Source organism: Sceloporus undulatus, chromosome 2 (assembly GCF_019175285.1).
Source record: "Sceloporus undulatus isolate JIND9_A2432 ecotype Alabama chromosome 2, SceUnd_v1.1, whole genome shotgun sequence".
Classification (NCBI taxonomy): Eukaryota; Metazoa; Chordata; class Lepidosauria; order Squamata; family Phrynosomatidae; genus Sceloporus; species Sceloporus undulatus.
This window is the reverse complement of record NC_056523.1, coordinates 97,184,391-97,203,252: the sequence shown is the minus strand read 5'-3', so window position 1 is coordinate 97,203,252 and position 18,862 is coordinate 97,184,391. Positions and strand designations below refer to the sequence as shown.

Genomic DNA, 18,862 nt, shown 5'->3' with positions numbered 1-18,862 from the left:
CAAATCTACAGCGCTATATAAATAAAGCTTAATAATAATAATAATAATAATAATAATAATAGAGTGTCACTTGCCCAAAGTCACCCAGTGGGTTTATATGGCCTAGCTAGGATTCAAACCCTACTCTCCAGAGTCATCATCCAATTCTCAAACCACTATACTCTGATGCTTGCCTGTTATTCTGGGAAGGAAGTAATGTGTAAACTAGAAATCTACACATTAACTTATTATATTCTATTATTATGACTGGGATGTCCTCTTTTCAGTAATGCCCTGGTAATAAAAATTGCCACCACTGTATGTAAGCAGGTACTTCCAGTACAAATGAGTACTTTCTTCTGAGAAGATGCTTGGCTTGTTTGAACTATCTATATGATCACAGGCAAATAATACAGGCCTCATGCTAAATTTTATCATGTGAAAATGCCCAAAGTCTATGCAGAAGTCCATTTGTTTCTCCAGTTGAAGTAGATCCACTGGAGGAAGGAAACTTGCATAAATATTGTGCATGTTCCCTTTCATTCATTGGGTCTTGGTTAGTTAAGACTAACAATTTAGGCCTATGTATGAATTACAATTAAATGAAGAGAACGATAGTTTCTTGGCTGAAGTGTGGTTATATTATACATTGAGATACAGTCGGCCCCTGTATCCATGGAGTCTGCATCCACAAATCAACCATCCGTGGCTTGAAAAGACTGTTTAAAATAATTTTTAAAAATTCAAAAAGCAAACCTTGATTTTGCTATAAAGGACATTATTTAACTATGCTATTGTATATAATAGGACTTGATTTTGCTATCCACTGGTGATCTTGGAACCAAACCTCAGTGGATAGCAAGGGCCCGCTGTATCACACAGTAGTACCAAGGGGACTGTGTGTTTGAATGTTACCTCATTGTTCAAATTCTCTTCATATGAAAAACTAGCATGGGAGGGTAAAGGGTTCTAACTCTAGCCTTCACTTTCTGTGTGCTGGAAAGTGTTCATTGCTCTTTCTAGCTATAGTCCTCTCTGCTATGCTGTACCTTTGAACACATTATTCAACTGTCAGATTCAGCCTTTTCTAACCTGGTTGCTTTGGCTCCAGGTAGCATGGCCAATAGTTAGGAGTAATGGGAGCTATGGATCAGAACCTCTAGAGAACCTGCTGTTTGAGGATGGCTGGTGTAATTGGATTGGTGTCAAACTGTCATTTCCTGTGTTCACTGGAATGGATATCAATTGAATTCTACCTAGTCATTTCATTTATTGTTCTGCATTTCTTTCTCATTGCAGAGTGATTGCCTATGAATGTTGTCCAGGATATGAAGAAGTTCCTGGAGAAAAAGGCTGCCCAGCTGGTAAGTAGAACATGGATAAAATCAAATCTTGCATCAACTTGGAAGGGTTGGGATGTCTGTTTTCAGCTGATGAACCTTTCAGATGGCTTTCACTGAAGATGGGTGAAAAGTCATCAGATACAAAGTTCAGACACTTTGATATGAGAAGTGACAACAACAGGTGACTTTACACATTACATTTTGGAGATACAAAACACATCCAGTAACCAGAAACAGAAATATACCTTCACATATACAAATAGTAGCTGTTCTTCTTGACTCACTTTGCATTCTGCTATAATCATAGAGTAGAACAGCTCCTAATATTTCAGGTCTACAGTATCTTACTTCTTCCTCCTGTTTCTGGCCACTGTTGGGGTGTCCGTATGATTCAGGGCATGGAACCTCCTGGATCTCTCCCCCCATAAGCAAGCTGTCAAGAAATTCTGCCATGTGTTATATTCTTAATATTTCCAAGAGCCATATTTTATTTATTTTTTGTCAATGCTTATTTGATTGATGGATAAATGGAATTTCTAAGGTAGAAGTTTGCGTGGTTCTGAACACTAGGCTAGACTGGGCTTGCTCATGGCATCCACAAAGCACCCATTTGGTCAGTTACAATCCAGTATTCTTGTTTCTTAATGACCTCTTGTGCTGATTGATGGCAGTTTTTGTTCTCTCAAAATATATCTAATATAATCTTCAGTTTCTTCCTTTTCCAAATTCCTGTATTGTCTTCACCTCTGTATGGAATAGATTCCTCTCCTCTGCAATCCTTTTTTCTTTAAAGGCTCTTCCCAAGTCCCCCGTGTTATGATTCAATCTTTCATAAATTGGCTATTTATAAATCAGCTTTGCCTCATCTTTTACTCACCTTGTGCAGTATTGTCCTGCTCCTGTATTAATCCCACATTTAATAATTATATTTTAGTTTGGCTTGCCTGTTATTTTATGTGTCACAGATGCTGAGGGCCAACTGGATGTCACACATTAATGCATGGAACAATAGAGGTGATCCTGTTCCTTATTTACAAAACTACTGTTGGTAGAGGGGAAAGGAGAAATGGTGTATGAGGTGGGAGCGGTGTCCTATCCCATTTGCATATTGCCTGCTGCAAATTATCCCTGGCAGTCTCTCCCAGTCCCCAGGTAAAAGCTCGCTTGACATCTGACAGAAGAAAAGACTGGTGGGTGGATATGTTAGCATGGAAAAATGATGGATAGAGAAAGGATGAAAGGTTTCCCCAGTCTGTTGTTTTTCCATTTCTGAAAGAGCTTTTAGGATGGCTGGATGGGCACACTCTAAGCTGAAGTGCAAATCTGGATCTGCACAAAACTGATCCAGCATTCATTTTTGGAAATTCCTGGGGCAATCTTTTTTTATTATTATTTTGATTGGGAAATAGCAAATGTTACCATGCTGCTGCTAATACCTTGTTAAACTGAAATAAATGTTGTGTTGTTGTTGTTGTTTTAACAGCATTGCCACTTTCAAACCTTTATGAGACCCTTGGAGTTGTTGGAGCCACTACTACTCAACTCTATTCTGCCAGCTCTAACCTGAGTGCTGAAATCACTGGCCCTGGAAGCTATACAATCTTTGCCCCAACCAATGAAGCCTGGGCATCATTGCCTGCTGTAAGAATAAAGAGCTTTATTTTCCCAATGTTAATGGGCTGGGGGAAAATAATGAAAAATAGGATCATTTAGCCACACAATGGGAAGTGCACAATAAGAAACAGCAGAAACTTTTGCTACAAGGCATTGAATGGAGCCCTTGTAAGTAAAATAAGAACATCCAAACACCAATGATGCCGAATTTGGGATGACTTCTTGGTATGACAAGATACACACCATTTTTGGATTCAGCATTTAAGATTATACAGCCGGTTTAGTCAGTGGGGCTCTAATACTGTCCTTTCTGTGTCCTTCATTCAATACAATCCTATATCAAGAGCACTGCTCCTTGGGTATATCTACAATACAGTCCTAAAGATGTTTTGTACCACTTAGCTGTCGTAGAGTCATCCTACGGGGTCCTGGGATTGTGTTTGGTGAGGTACTTACAATTATCTGTTAGAATTCTCTACTCCGTTGAACTACAATATTACAACTCTCTGGTAGAGAGAGTTAAGGGAGCTTACAGAATAAAATAAATATAAGTAAAGCCACATAAAAGCTCACAAAAAATTAAGGTTAAAATAATATTGAAATTGAAAGACACATTACTTTAAAAGCATACATGTAAAAGGTATAGCACTGAAACAAAACAATACATATACAATTTTCAAATGCATGGAAAAGAAAGGTCTTCCTTTGACAACAAAAGGACAGCAAGGTCTCCCTAGGAAGAGAGTTCCAAAGTCTAGGAGAAGCTATTGAGAAGGTCCTCTCCAGAATTACTATCAAATGTGCCCAAGAAGGTGATGGGAGAATTACTTACCCTGAAGATCTTAAGCATTTAGCTAGGCTTATCTAAGAAGATACAGTCCTTCAGATAGCCTGGACCATATATGACTTTATAGGTCTTAGCCAGCAATTTGAACTGTGCCTTGAACCAGACCAGCAGCTAGTGCAGATGTTGCAACAAGAAAGTTATATGTTCCCTCTAACTTCAATCCTCACCATAGGGAAACATCTGCAATCTAGGTAGGGAATAATTTCTCTCTTCCTATCATGCTGTGGCAGATAGAGCCAATTATAAAATTGCATTGACCTATCATTTGAATTGGAAAAATGAATTCAACAGAACTGAGTGACTAATTGGATTTCTTCTTAGGAAATGTTGGATTCTTTGGTGAGTAATGTTAATATTGAGCTGCTAAATGCTCTCCGCTACCACATGGTGAATAAGCGAGTCCTAACTGAAGAGTTGAAACATGGAACATCTCTCTCTTCAATGTATCAGAATATTGATATCCAGATTCATCATTATCCAAATGGAGTGAGTATTTGGTAAAGCTACAAATACAACTGAAGCTAGGTGTTTCTTTGCCATAATGCCAAACATATATGGCAAATGCAGTCAATATTTGTTACTGAGAAGGCTTGTCTACACCTTCCAAAATATATCCCCAGAGTATATTGACCCTGAATTTGCCCCTTACCAGCTTTGCAGTGGTTATGATGCTTTCATTCACATACTCTCGAGCCGCCCACAGGTGCATCACTCTGAGGCCCCCTGTGTTAACAATATTGAGTGCCTTGGTCTAACTTCAGAGCAACATGCCTGCAGCGATGGTGGCAGTGGGCAGCTTGGGACCATGTGAGTGAAGGCAGCCACCACCATCACCACAAGGAGACGAGAAAACCAACAGCAAAAGTTAAGTAAATGGAAACCTCAAATTGGGTCCAGGTGTCACGTAAACAACCTGGGCCCAATTTAGAGTTTTGGAGCTGTGTGCCCTGGTGGTGCAGCGGTTAAGTGTCTGTACTGCAGCCACTCATTCAAAACCATAAGGTTGCGAGTTCAATACCAGCAAAAGGGCTCAAGCTCGACTCAGGCTTGCATCCTTCCAAGGAGGTTGCTAAAATGAGTACCCAGATTGTTGGGGGCAATTAGCTTACAGTTGTAAACAGCTTAGACACTGCTAGTTCAGTATGAAGTGGTATATAAATGAAGCTGTTTGTTTTGGGGTAGATACCACATAACTAGCCTAGGATGAATTTGGGAGGCAGAGTTAATGTAGACAAGCCAGATGAGTTGGTTAACAGAATTAATGTTTTCACCATATATTAATGCCAACAATATTAATGCTTTTCCCAGTGTGGGGATGGTAGTGATGGTGACCAGAGATTTAAGGCTAGTCCACATTATGTCATTGCATGGAACATGCAGAAGTTCTTCCAAGTAGCTATCATGTGACAATTGTCATGCATAGACAAGTCCATAGGTGTTGTAAGATACTGCAGATGGTTTTTCACTCTAGCATGGATCCCAAGAACCACAAGCAAAACTAACTCACAGAATCAGACTTTTAATGTCTGTTCCTCCCCTGAAGCCTCCCACAGAGAATCCTCCTCAGCAGCATAGAATAGGAAATAAGGGAAATTGGCCAAAAGAGAGCAGAGCTTTCTTTGAGGAATGCACTGCTGATTATTTGGCTGATTCTGCCTTCACACCTGTCACTGTAGCTTGTTTTCCAATGCACTGAACTTCAGTATCCCACACCCAGGCATCCAGGGATCATACCTATGATGCTACATTGCTATGAGGTACTGGGATGTAAGTGTGCACAAGCTTTCTGTCTGTACTATACTAAAAGAGCAGTGATATTTATCCTTTTGGCATACATTTTTATTCAGATATAAGGAGGGCCTTGGTTCATAATGTGGAATGCATAGCCTTCTAGAGTAGGTGAACTGCAACTTCCATCAGTCCTAGCCAACATATGGAGGATGAGACTTGCAGTCCATTAAGATCCTCATCCTTGCTGTAGAGCTACATGGGTAGATGCAGTGTTGATTGTATGAAAGAATAGTAGTGAATTGTAGAATCACATTCCCCAAGACTATGTAAGATAAAATGTGCAATCCCACCAAATATTTCTATAGAAATATAGAAGAGCCGGTACATGAGAAATGGGTCTTTTGATTCTATTCTTCAACTAGCTTTTGTGTAGTGTTTGGAGTGCCCCTTGTGTTTCATTGGTAGATTTGTTTAAAATTCAAGCTGGGAAGACTCCAAAGTCATACTATACTTGGACAGCTGCTGTCAGAGCTCCCTAGGTGGTGGTCATACACCCTTTGCATTATACAGAACATAAACACAGCTGTCAAATTACACTTGAGTGACTATAGATGTCTTTACTGAGGATCAGGAGGAAGATACGGTTGTTGGACTGCAACTCTAATCAGCTTTAGCCAGCATAGCCAATGATGGAACATAACCAGAGTTGTACTTCTGCAAAGGTTGGAGAGCCCTATATCCCTTACCCCAATGTAGTGGGCTCTTGGTATCTGCTCGGGTTTGGTTCCAGAACATCCTGAGAATACCAAAATCCATGGATGCTCTAGGCCCATTATATACAGTAGCATAGTAAAATTATGACCCTTATATAAAATGGTAAATCAGGGTTTGATTTTGGAATTAATATGTTTTTGGAATATTTTCAAGCTGTGAATGGTTGAGTCTGTGGATAAAGAATCCATGGATAAGGAGGGTCGAGTGTATATGGGTGAATGTAGCATTGATTGTATCTGAAGAAACAACAGTGAATAATATGGTCAACCAGCCTTTGTAGTGGATTCAGCATGCCTGTATTTTGTACTTTGTTGTTTGCATTTGATGTGTATATTAGTGATATTATTTTTGAAAACAAATCCATCAGTTATTTTGTTTATTTATATATCAAAACTGGTGATCAGCATTTCACGTCAGCAGGGTTCTTTGAAAGGCTTTCATTCCACCCACTCTTAAGAACTGAGCCTTCATTTATTGAGGATACAGGAGCAAAATGAAGCATCCACTAAAATGTAATTCTTCAAACAAATAAACACTGTATTATTACATCAACATTTTTCATGTCTACATTATATTAACTGTAGTTTTTGATGTCACTGATTCTTGTTTTCTCCAGATTGTAACAGTGAACTGTGCTAGATTATTGAAGGCTGACCATCATGCCACCAATGGAGTTGTCCATCTGATAGACAAAGTCATTTCCACAACAACAAATAATATCCTGCAGATTGTTGAGATTGAAGAAAGTCTAGAAACCCTTAGGGTAAGTCCATTTCTTCTGATGCCAATTTAAAGTGGTCTACTTTCTTGGAAATCTACTTAATTTGTAGCCTCACAGGATTCATTCTAACTTGCTTATTTCTTTTGTGTTTCTTTAAAGGCTGCTGTGGCAGCAGCTGGTTTGAACAACCTTTTAGAAAATGAAGGCCAGTTTACATTGTTAGCTCCAACCAATGAAGCCTTTGAGAAGATTCCACAAGAAACTCTAAATAGGATCCTGGGAGACCCAGAAGCTTTAAAAGGTAAACAGTCATCTTCAGGGACCTAAGGCAAAGGGGAAGCTTAAGTCCCCCCCCCCCCCCACAAAAAGGCTAGGCAGAGGAAGGATGAAGACATTCCCTCCCATGATCAAGCACAAATAGTTAAAACTAACAAGACTCTAGTGTTGCTGATCCCACCAAGCAGTTACTAGTCAAAAGTGTTTATAACCATCTTTGCATCACTTAATAGGTCTTATATATTCCCCCTGTTCCTCTGTATATTATTTTTATGCTTTAAACAATTTTATTATATTTCATTTATTGTTTTGTCAGTGTCCTCCTAGGAATAATGTTGCTAACTGCTGTATTTGAGCCCTGGTGGCGCAGTGGTTAAATGCCTGTACTGCAGCCACTCACTCAAAACCATAAGGTTGCGAGTTCAATACCAGCAAAAGGGCTCAAGCTCGACTCCAGCTTGCATCCTTCCAAGGAGGTCACTAAAATGAGTACCCAGGTTGTTGTGGGCAATTAGCTTACAGTTGTATACTGCTTGGACACTGTTAGTTCAGTATGAAGCGGTATATGAATGAAGCTGTTTGTTTGTTGTTATTCATTATATTCTGCAATTATTTTATATATTTTGCAAGTGTGCAAAATTCGTAATGGTTTGCCTGCTAGTTTTGAGCTCCCCTCCCACCCCATACTTTTAAAAATAGTCCTGTGGACTCTGGTCTGGTATGGCCACATAGTACCTGGGCATCATTAGCAGATAGACATTGGAGAATGGTTTTATCATTTTGCCCCATTTACCACAGGAATGTGGCCCCCACAAACTTAACTGAACCTGAATGTAGACTTTGAAAGAGATAATATGAAATTACAGAAATTTTGCCCTCTCTGCATTACACAGTTATATCTCCTCATAGCTCTTTAATTGTCAATGGCTCCATCCAGAGGAATAATGGGCTTTGAACTTTGCATTATAGTGCTCCTCTATATTATAGTTTACAAAGGAGCATGCTTATTGATGTAGCTCTTATAAATTATGGTTTGGTGCAGTGGGTAGGGAAACACTAAAGAAGAGGGCTGCTCTTACTAGTTCTTGCTAGTTCAGAAAGAGAGGGAGAGCTAGAAAGGAGAGAAGCTGCAGATGCTAAGGATAAGAATTAGATCCTTTTACCCTTCCATAAAGGCTTTAATGTTTGCATCCAAGATTGCTTGCTATACTACTAAGCATCACATATAGAACATTTCTACAATCAGGTCCTGCACTAGCACATCATTGGATGCATGAAACGTTTAGGAAGTTCAATAGGTGTTCAATTTAATATATGATTTGTTATATTGTTATTCTTTTAACATATTTTGGACATAATTTATTTGCAATATTCATTTACATTTGCCCCATAGAACCCCCAAAGAGCATATCTGTACTGCAGAATTAAAGTGATTTAATCCTCAATACCTTCTAAGTACCTTCACCAAACTACAGATCTCATGATGGGTGATGATAATTAATTTGTTGTGAAACCAATACATCTGTGTAGACACACACCATTAGAACTAGGAAGAGCAACCACTTAGATGGCTCACGCTTTGTTTTCTCTCCTTAAGGTCCTTTAAGAGCTGAAAACAGACAGGCCCTGTTCCCCATTATAGTATGCTTAGTTGCAGGACCTACTGCAGTGGCAGTGACCTTTCCCTGCGGATTTACTTGATATTTCCTTCATGGCAGGAACACAGAACCATGAAAGATACTTTGTCAGCAATGAGTCATTATTCAGAAGGCAGAAAAGGAACCAAGATGTGTGGAGAGGCAGATGAGCAATAGCAAACTGGTCAGCATTTTTCATGGGGAACTAGATGAACAATAGCATATGGTTCAGCACTTTGAATGGTATACTAGAAGAACACAAGTCTGGGCCAGAGCATGGTAAAGGTATGCTTTTGGACTATGGCTAGCAGAATCCCCCAGCCTGTGCTGACTGGGGATTCTAGGAGCTATAGTTTAAAAAGTAATTTTTCTTAGCTTTATTTTGATTTATACAACTTATATAAATACAATACAGATTTTTTAAAATATTCATTTGCTTTCAAGGGGAAATAGCTACAATTACAATTAGAGTGGGTGTCCATGCTTTTAAATAAGAAGCAGAGCTAGCATGGTGTGGTTTGAGCATTGGAGTATACCTCTGGTGACTGGGGTTCAAGTCTCCACTCAGCCACGGAAACCCACTAGGTGATCTTGATCACATTTTCTCAGTCTCAGAGAAAGGCAAAGGCAAACCTCCTCTGAACAAATCTTCCCATGAAAACCCTGTAATAGGTTTGCCATAGGTTCGTCATAAGTCAGAAACAACTTGAAGGCATGCAACAACAAAATCCATATTGGTAGGCCCTTGAATTAACAGGAGAAATATAAGTTTGACAAAGAAAACTTAGCCTTGTGAAAAACATGGGTTTGTTTTCACAAATTAGTGTCCCAACCATACTTTCTGGTGTGTGTGTGTGTGTGTGTGTGTGTGTGTGTGTGTTTTGAAACAATAAGAAAATTTTGCACATAGCTAAAGAATACTGGGTTTTGTGCTCATCTTATGACAGATGTTCCCAACCTTTCATCTTCCAGGTGTTTTGGACTTCAAATTCCAGCAGCCCCAGCCAACTTGGCTAACAGTCAAGAATTCTTGGAACTGAAGTCCAAAACATCTGGATGACCAAAGAGTGGGAGCTACTGCCATATGACACTGGGAGGAAAGGAATGGGCCAGAAGATCAATAGTAACTTTTTACCTTATGTCCAGCTGCTAACATTTTGATGCTTATGTGGGCTATGAAGATCTCCTTTGCCAATCTGTTCCTGTTACAGCAAGATGTAAATAAATTCTTGGGGAGTAGGGCCAGAGTACTCTTTTCAATCCATGTTCCCCTGAGATAATTTCCAAGCTGCTTGATAAATGCTTATCCTGTTTTGTTCCCATATAGACCTGTTGAACAACCACATCTTAAAATCAGCCATGTGTGCTGAAGCTATTATTGCGGGCTTATCCATGGAAACATTGGATGGCAACATGTTGGAAATTGGCTGTAATGGTGATGAGCTGACCCTCAATGGGAGGCCCATTATTGCTAACAAGGATGTCATAGCCACCAACGGTGTGATACATTTTGTCAATGAACTACTTATCCCAGATTCAGGTAAAACTTTCCTCTCTCCTATTATTCCTGTCCCTTAAAATGAGGCATGTCATTTACACTTGCCAATGTCTTAATCACCCTGAACTGGCTTATTTTCTTAGAGCATGGGAGAACGGATTGTAGCATCATTCAGACACTTAAAGTCAATGTGTGAAGAGGAAAACAAGGGTAGGCAGGTCCCACAGCATCTCTGTCCTTGTGGAGAAATATTCAGAATTTCTTGTATTCATTACAAGGGATCTACTGGAACAACAAACATGCTAAGATGCAGTGGTGCAATTTGAATGCCTTCATTTGTTTGAATGCATGTAGATGATGAATGTGCAAAGTTCTGAAGGTTTCTTTGTGGGAGGAGATTTGGGGGCTGGGGTAGTCAGAGACTGCAGTTTTGCAAAGCTCTTGAACTAAAGTTCCTAAACCCTTTCCTTTTCCATTATTCATTTGAATGCCTGAAAGGAGCTAAATGGCCCCAAACCTAAGTTCCAGTATCCAGGTCATTCATTGTTTTCCTTTCTAATCCCAAGTTATCTAAGACCCCATCTGCCAAAGGAAATAACAGAAGGAGGTTATATATTTCTGGTTTTTAACAGAGGAAAATATATCTAACGTTAGGTTTAATTTCAAAAGCAACATGGAAGCTTAATTTCAAAAACATCTTGTTGTAATATTAACTTAGAATACTTTTTCTTAAAATATGCTATGTATGGCATTGAAAATATGTTTTTAACAACATCTTTTAGTTTTAGAAGCTCTGAAAATTTATGACTTATTTCTTCAACAACGATTAATAATTGTGGAATAAAGACACTCTTTTTTTCCTTTTCTTTTGTAAATTGAAGCTAAAACTTTGTTGGAGTTGGGCAAGGAGTCCGATGTTTCAACATCTATTGAACTTTTTCAACAAGCTGGTCTTGGTTCACATCTCACTGGAAATGAACGACTTACACTTCTGGTGCCCATCAACTCTTTCTACAAAGGTAAGCACTGGAACTCTTATATAAAGCCATCTGCTTACCATTAGAGTATGAATTATTATAGAATTAAAACCATTCAAAAGAAATGGATTCAAAGGACTAAAGATAAAAATCAGTAGGGCAGCACCTTATTAAAAGCCCTTGAAACAGAAACGTTTTCACCTGCTAAGAGAAGGACAGCAAAAAGGGAGCTATCCTTGCCTGCCTAGGAAGGGAGTTCCAACCTGTGAGCAGCCACCAAGAAGGACTAGTCCTCTGTTCCCACCAGTCATGCCTGAGTAGATGGCATGACTAAGAGGTAGATCTTCCTCAAAGATCTCAGAGCTGGAGCAGGCTCATATGGGATTATAGTCTTCCATATACTCTTCAGCTGAGTACTAGAAGTCCTTTTTAATTAGTAGGGTTGCCTGTTAAGGCCATACCCTTCATTTTCTCGTGCCTGCTCGTGTAATAATAAATGCACAAGGAAAATAAGGGAAGAGAGGCTTTACCTTTTTACAATAAATAGCTTTTATTTCTTGCTTCTTGATCATCTGTTTTCTACTCTTATTTTAGAAATAAGAAAATTTAATTTAAAAGAATAGTGAATGGTTTATGTGCTGTCCTAAGCAGAAACTCATGTGTAGCTACATCAGCATTTGCCAGAACCTTTTCATTATGTGGACTCTAATGCATCAAAACTTTCACCAGAATAAAATTGCTGGTCTTCAAAGTTTTCTAGTTTTTGTTTGTTTTGCTTTTATAACAGAATATCTGAATAGTTGTTTTCTTCTTCCTTTTATTTTCTGGAGTAATTGTTACTCATTGATACTAATGGAGGGGGAGGTAGGAGAGGTTACTTGTAGAGGACCAATAATGACCATGCTGTTGAGGTATGGGCTATGAAACAGATGGTGTGTACTGCACAAAAATATGTTCTTTAAAAAATGTTGAGTGGAGCAGGATTTCCTCCTCCCCTTCCATTTTGAAGCTAATTCAAGTGCACATACTTTGGGAATTTGGAGTGGGTTTAAGTCAGTGTATGCAGTAATCAGGGAAGGTAGAACTAGGGAGTGCATTCTCTTGGAAATATAAACCCTTTTGTTGTCATTTTTAGTTCTGGAAAATATCAGAGTGATGGATGAGGACAATACCAACATGAATCATGATTTTCCATCAGTAAGGAAAATTGTTTATATAGGCATCTCTTCATGAGTTGTTGACACTGAATTTGTTCCTTACAGAGACTGTTTCCACTGCAAAAAGCAAGCAATTGCCAGCACTTGTATACTTTCCAACAAGATTCTAGGGTGCAAGCAACAGAAGATCTAATTGGACTGATGTCCATTTATGAACCTTGATTTTGTTTCACTCTGCAGGTCATACTCCTTCTGCAGATCGGAACTTGCTCCGGGATCACATCATTAAAGAGCAGCTTTCTTCAAAGTACCTCTTTCATGGGCAAAAGTTAGAAACTCTGAGTGGCAAAGAACTGAGAGTATTTGTATACCGCAATGTACGTTTACATTTAATTATAACTTCCAGTTCCACATTTGGAGATAGAAATACACATATCCTAAAAGTATAGGTGATCTTTCACATATAAACTTCCTTAAAAGAAGCGTGTGGAATTTTGTGCATTGGTATGTCAACCTGTCTATCATGTTCAGATCCCAGGCACTTAGAGGAGCATATACATGTTTATTACATTTTTATCATCATAGCAACTCTGTGAAGTTATATCAAACAGGGACTTCATGGCAAAGCAAAGATTTTGAACACAGGCCACGCCATTCCTGAGTCCTTACTTGAGCTACTGTACAACTCTAAAATAGCAATTCAACAATTAGCCAACAACATAGTCAAGAGTGGGCCGATCGTCATAACCTTTTATATGGAGTCCGGTGGATAAGCTCACCTGAAGAGATCCGTCTTGGGTGCCTTCTTAAAGGCCTCTAAGATAGTGATAATATGGATCTCTTCCGGTAGGCCATTCCCTAATTTTGGGACCGCAGCAGTGAACGCCCTATGGGAGGTTGTCATTAACCTGGTATTATGATGTTCTAATAAAAACTTCCCAGCTGTTCTAAGAGTGCGGGGCAGATTATGTAGGGAGAGGCGTTCCCACAAGTGACTTGGACTTGAGCCATGTAGGGCTTTAAAGATAATAACTAACACTTTGTATTGCACCCAGAAGCTAATTGGCAGCCAGTGAAGAGATTTCAATACTAATATTGTATTTTATAGAATTAATAAAAATGATTAGAATTAATTTACATCATTAAAAATCCAGGTATAATCATCAATATCATATATTGATTAAATTAGACTCAATAGATTTCTTACTGTAGATGGAAGAGTTCAAGCTCACTGCAAAGGTGGTTCCTTCCTCCTTCTGTGCAGCCCTTTCTCCCAGTCTCCCACAGATTGGAGAACATCTTCAAAAGAAATCATCCAGTCTAGCAGGGGTGCAGATAATTGGGAAAATGGGTTGAAATTGGTGCCTGCATTACATGTCAATAATCCTTTCAGACTTTCATGACCTTTTTTAAAAAATGCAATTCTTCTTGTAGAATCTCTGTATTGAAAATGCCTGCATTGCTGCTCATGACAAGAGAGGGAGATTTGGCACCTTATTTGCTGTTGACAAGATAGTGACTCCCCCAGTTGGAACTGTGATGGATGTGCTGAAAGCAGATGATCGTTTCAGGTATTCTTTTTAGTTCTTACTGCCTGTGGAGTGGGATGGATAGTTTAGCAGTTTTGCTTTAGTAAGAACATATTTGTTGATACTAATTTTGTTATACATATTTAAGCAAATGTCTGTGGTTGGCATCCTGTTTAGTCAGTTACTTTGTCCTCAGTTTGCTTTGTATTTTCATTTGTGATCATGGCACTAAAGATAGAGTGCACTGAGTGAGAAGGGCTAGTGGTTTCACTGATTCAGGCAGCTTCCTATGTCCCTTTCACATATTAAAAAGAAAGGCCAAGATCCTACATGGTCAAGCATAACATAAGAGTTCTACTGTGGTTCCCCTGTCCCTAGCCCTAGGACTCACCATTATACTATGATAGCCACTGGTGACCATTCCATGGCTTGTGGGAAGAAGAGGTGGAGGGGAGATTGAAGAACACTGAGGATATTTGCCAAGTTCTACTAGGGTCCTTCAGAATTCTCAGCAGATGATAGCAGTATCTGGCTATGGGAACAATTCCCTCTGCTCTTTACCAGCAACAGAATGGTTGTTGCAGTATTGCAGTACCACAGTGAATCCTTGGAGTCTTTGGAATACCAACACCCACAATGACAAGGGGAAAAAAACATACGCAAGTGTAAAGTAGAATTATGCCAGCATATGTCACTGCCGTCAGAGTCCAATAGAATTCTTATGGAGGAACCCCTTTTCAGATGGAAATATGTGTGACTTCCCTTACAAGTAAGGTCAGCTGCTCATTCATATGGTTGAGACACTTAATGTTTTGTCCTGGGGAAAACATTGAGAATTTCTTAGACAGAGTTAACATTTTGAAACCTCCCCCTCCCCCCAAAAAACTTTATTTTTTCTTGATTACCAGATTTAAAAAGTTACTTCACCTGAAAGTCTAAGGAAGAGTCTAAGGTCTGGTCTAAGGAAGAGTCTAAAGGTGTAAAAATGCAATGTGAAAAGAAGAACTCCAGAGCCTAGGAATTCAGAAGATGAATGCAATGATATATAGTTCTCTGTACTATGGCTGTCTGTGTTAGTGAGAAGTTTAAACTGAATGTTTGATTCTTCCATAATGAATAAATAAATAGACAAAACATTTATATTCTAGGCTTTTCAGGGAAACCCTGCCTCAGTGGCATAATACATCTAAATTTTATTCAAATACATACCCTAAAGGCACCAGATCCTATCTGATCTAGGAAGTTAAGCAAGGTCAGTCCTGGAAGAATTCCAACAAATATCAAGTGCTAAGGGCTATATTTTAGGGAAAGGAACTGACTATATTTTAGGGAAAGAAATATTTCAGTATTCCTTCCCTAAGAACCCTATGAAATTAATGGAGTCACCATAATAGGTGACTTGAAGGCACATACTCCTAGTGAAAATTTATCTGTTTTTAAAGAAGATACATAAAACGGATTAGAAGTGACAAATTACAATTTGGTCTAAAAGAGTTTCTGCCCGGTATTCACTCAAAAAAGAAAAAAAAGTCTTAAATAGAATAAGCTCACTGAATCGGTGGGATTTACTCAAGTGTTGACTTACAGTTCAGCAGTTGCTTCAGTGGCCTTTTTCCAGTTATGTTTTTACATTCGAATAAAGCCCATTATGCTAAGAATTGCATATTTTTTTCAGAGTTAGCACAAGGATGATGTCTAGGATGGCTTTTATTGCACTATGCTGCTGCTTAGGACAACTGTTTATGTGAAGATGTAATCCAAAACAACAAAATCTTCAGTTGATTAATGTTAAATTTGATTTAAGTCAATTGATCTATTTCTAACTGGGATAAGCAACTGGATTTAAATTACTGAAATGCAGCCAAGAGCTATAATTTCATTAGATCCTATTGTGTCTAGAATACCTCTAGTATTTAGTGTTCTTTAACTTTTCCATAGTAAAGATGGAAAACTAGTAAATCAACAATGATGCCATTTTTCAGATTGAGGACCTCAGTTTTAGAGGCTGTGGTTTATGTTAAACAATGACGAATGAGATTGCTCACTCAGCTCTCAAATGTTGGATGAACCTGTGCAGGTTGGACAGTCCAACTGCTGAAACACTTTTGATCATTCTTAAGAACAGATGGACTGAAAATGTAAAAAATCAGCAGCCAGACAGATCTTTTGGCAAATTCTCAGCTTAATGCTCTCTAGTCCAATACTAGTTTGCACATACCTGAGCTCCAAGGCAAAAGGTTGTCTGAATGAAGCTGTGTCCTCTGACAAAATGAATGGAGAATTTGCTCAGGATGCATGTGAAGCTTTAGACTTGGGACCCTTGTATTTTCCTTGTGACTTTTTGAACTGCTGTTAGAAAACACGAAATACTTAATTTAATTTTGCTGTGCATATAACTGCCTTCCAGTACTCTAGTAGCTGCCATCCAGTCTGCAGGTCTTACAGAGACACTGAATAGACCGAGATCTTTCACAGTATTTGCACCAACCAATGAAGCTTTCCGAGCCATGCCTCAAGGGGAACTGAACAAACTTATGGGTAAATATTCATAGATCTTCTTTGCTGTTGTATAGTGTTGAGGTTATGTTTTGTGTATTCTTTGAATAAGTGAGCCTGCAGTAATTTATTTTATTTCACTTAAAAAAAAAAAGACAGGCAATTCTGGATTGGTCTGCTTGTCTGTGAGATGCAGACAATGGTTTACAAAAAAGATGCTCAGGTTTCCACTGGGAGTTAGAACTTTTTATTAAGAGACCAGGGAACCATTTTATTAATTCTGTTTGGCTTTCTTTTTCTAAAAAAAACTCCAAACAAACCAGGATAGTCTTCAAGCTTTCTTTACTGCTATTTATTACTGCTAGCATTGAATGTAGTTGATATTTTTCTGCTTGTTCCACACCAAGAGTGCTTTAGGAGTAGACAGACTGTGAGATATTCATATCTGCAAGCCTGAATAAAAATACAATAGAGTTAGTGCTGCTGCTGCAGCAACAACTATTACTATACCAGACAGAAACTAGCATCTTCTACCAAGGAGGAAGTGCAACTGATAAGCCTCTTGGAGGTTGGTCAACAGCTTTGCAGTACATTTGGGAGTGGTGCAGGAACCTGGAGAGGGAGAAATTGCTCATGTGTCTTTAGAGATCAGTTTGTAATATCCTTCATTTTCTCCTCATCCATTCTTCCAATGAGTATCCATGCATGCTTAGTTGCTTAATAAATAATGCCTAATTTCAGTGGCTTTCCAAAGTATTTGCCAGCCAGAAAGACATTATCAACCTCCGCACCTTTGATTCTTGTATGTTCAGAACATACTTTCTTTCTTTTGCTAACTTAGAAATGCACATTACATTTTTCTAACTTTGATACTTCTATCTGCAGGACATTTTTTTGGTTAACATTAATATGTAAAATAGTTATCAAGTATTGCAACAGGGAAGAAAGCTATCTGGTCTTCAATGAATGCCAATAAATTTTAGCTGTGTTAGTGAAAATGAAGATTGTGGATAATGGGGCTAACAGTGGCTATTAGTCATGATGGAGATGTATTCCCTCTATTAGCAGAGGTACTACACAGTGCATATTTATTAGTTGCTTGGGAACATGAGTAGGATGGCATTGTTGCATTCATGTTTTGTACAAGGGTTTACCATAGGCAGCTGCTTCATTGCTACATGTTGGACCACACAGATTATTATCATAAGAATGAGTCACATTTTAGAAAGCATCAGCATCAAGCCCTGTAAGGAAAGTCTATGCTTACATGTTCAGTCATCTTTTGTGTAAATATTGAAATATGGACTGAAAAATAGTTATGGCTCAGGACCAATATGCACTGTTCTAGGGAAATTCCAGTTCACTGTTAAAGCCTAACCAGTTTGTGACATCGTAATGCAGCATCAGCTTATGAGAGCTTGTTCTCCTTTTAAGTTCGTGGAGCAGCACTCTGCACATTTCTTCTCTTGCTTATTGCCCAAATATTTCATAAACTGATTTGTAGCTACCTTAAGCAGCTATGAAGCTGAAACATCCCAGATGTGTACAGTGAAAATGTTCTTGGGCTTTCTAAGTAAAATATTTAGCTTACTGTTCGGAAAGCAGTGAATCACAGTCAGTGGGAACATATAGCAAAGCAAAGAGTTGTGTAAGTAGTGGGAGAGGAAGCAGCAGCAGCAGCTGTGGTTTCTTGTTTAATCACTTTTATCTTTTGAAAGTGTCTGCATTTTGGATCACTTCTCACATCACAAACTTAATGCCAGGTTGGCCCTAATGAACTACCCCCACAAAAATCTTAGTGCAAGTTCATGATTAAAAACATGCTAGGTTTTGGTAGACTATTGGATCAAAGCTGGGTATGCCCCCTACATGAACACTGGCTTCTGATTCTGGATTTGAGCATCTAAATTTAAAAGTAGTGGAATAAACTACCATGGAAGGTGGTGTGCTTTCCTTTGTCAGATATGTTTCAATGGAGGACCACTTTTCAGGCTTGCTTTAACAGTAGATTCCTGCACTTATAGAGATTTGGACTAGATGCCTCTTGTTGCCCATATGATTTTATGTCTTTATACACTGTCACATTAGACGACTTCTTCTTCTTCTTCTTCTTCTTCTTCTTCTTCCCTTGTAACTAGATATTTCTAAATTTTGTTTCTAAATCTCAATAGCTTAGGTTTAAATTTGCACCTATGTTAAAAAGAAGGACCAATCCAGTGCCAAGGACAAGTGGATCAATCAATCAGTCACTGTCTCCAGTCTTGTACCGCTACATAAGCTCTC

General features: G+C 38.7%; 1 protein-coding gene across 1 annotated transcript in view; it reads left to right on the top strand.

The window, feature by feature from the left end:
• The window catches only part of TGFBI (transforming growth factor beta induced), a 56,067-nt gene that overhangs the window by 25,021 nt on the left and 12,184 nt on the right, over positions 1–18,862 (top strand). Inside the window, exons 2-11 of the mRNA XM_042454279.1 lie at positions 1,279–1,343; positions 2,806–2,963; positions 4,105–4,269; positions 6,905–7,051; positions 7,169–7,310; positions 10,250–10,462; positions 11,302–11,439; positions 12,795–12,931; positions 13,989–14,125; positions 16,491–16,621. Of these exons, the coding sequence (XP_042310213.1) occupies positions 4,108–4,269; positions 6,905–7,051; positions 7,169–7,310; positions 10,250–10,462; positions 11,302–11,439; positions 12,795–12,931; positions 13,989–14,125; positions 16,491–16,621 (1,207 nt within the window). The 5' untranslated portion in view covers positions 1,279–1,343; positions 2,806–2,963; positions 4,105–4,107. The remainder of the gene's footprint in view (positions 1–1,278; positions 1,344–2,805; positions 2,964–4,104; positions 4,270–6,904; positions 7,052–7,168; positions 7,311–10,249; positions 10,463–11,301; positions 11,440–12,794; positions 12,932–13,988; positions 14,126–16,490; positions 16,622–18,862) is intronic.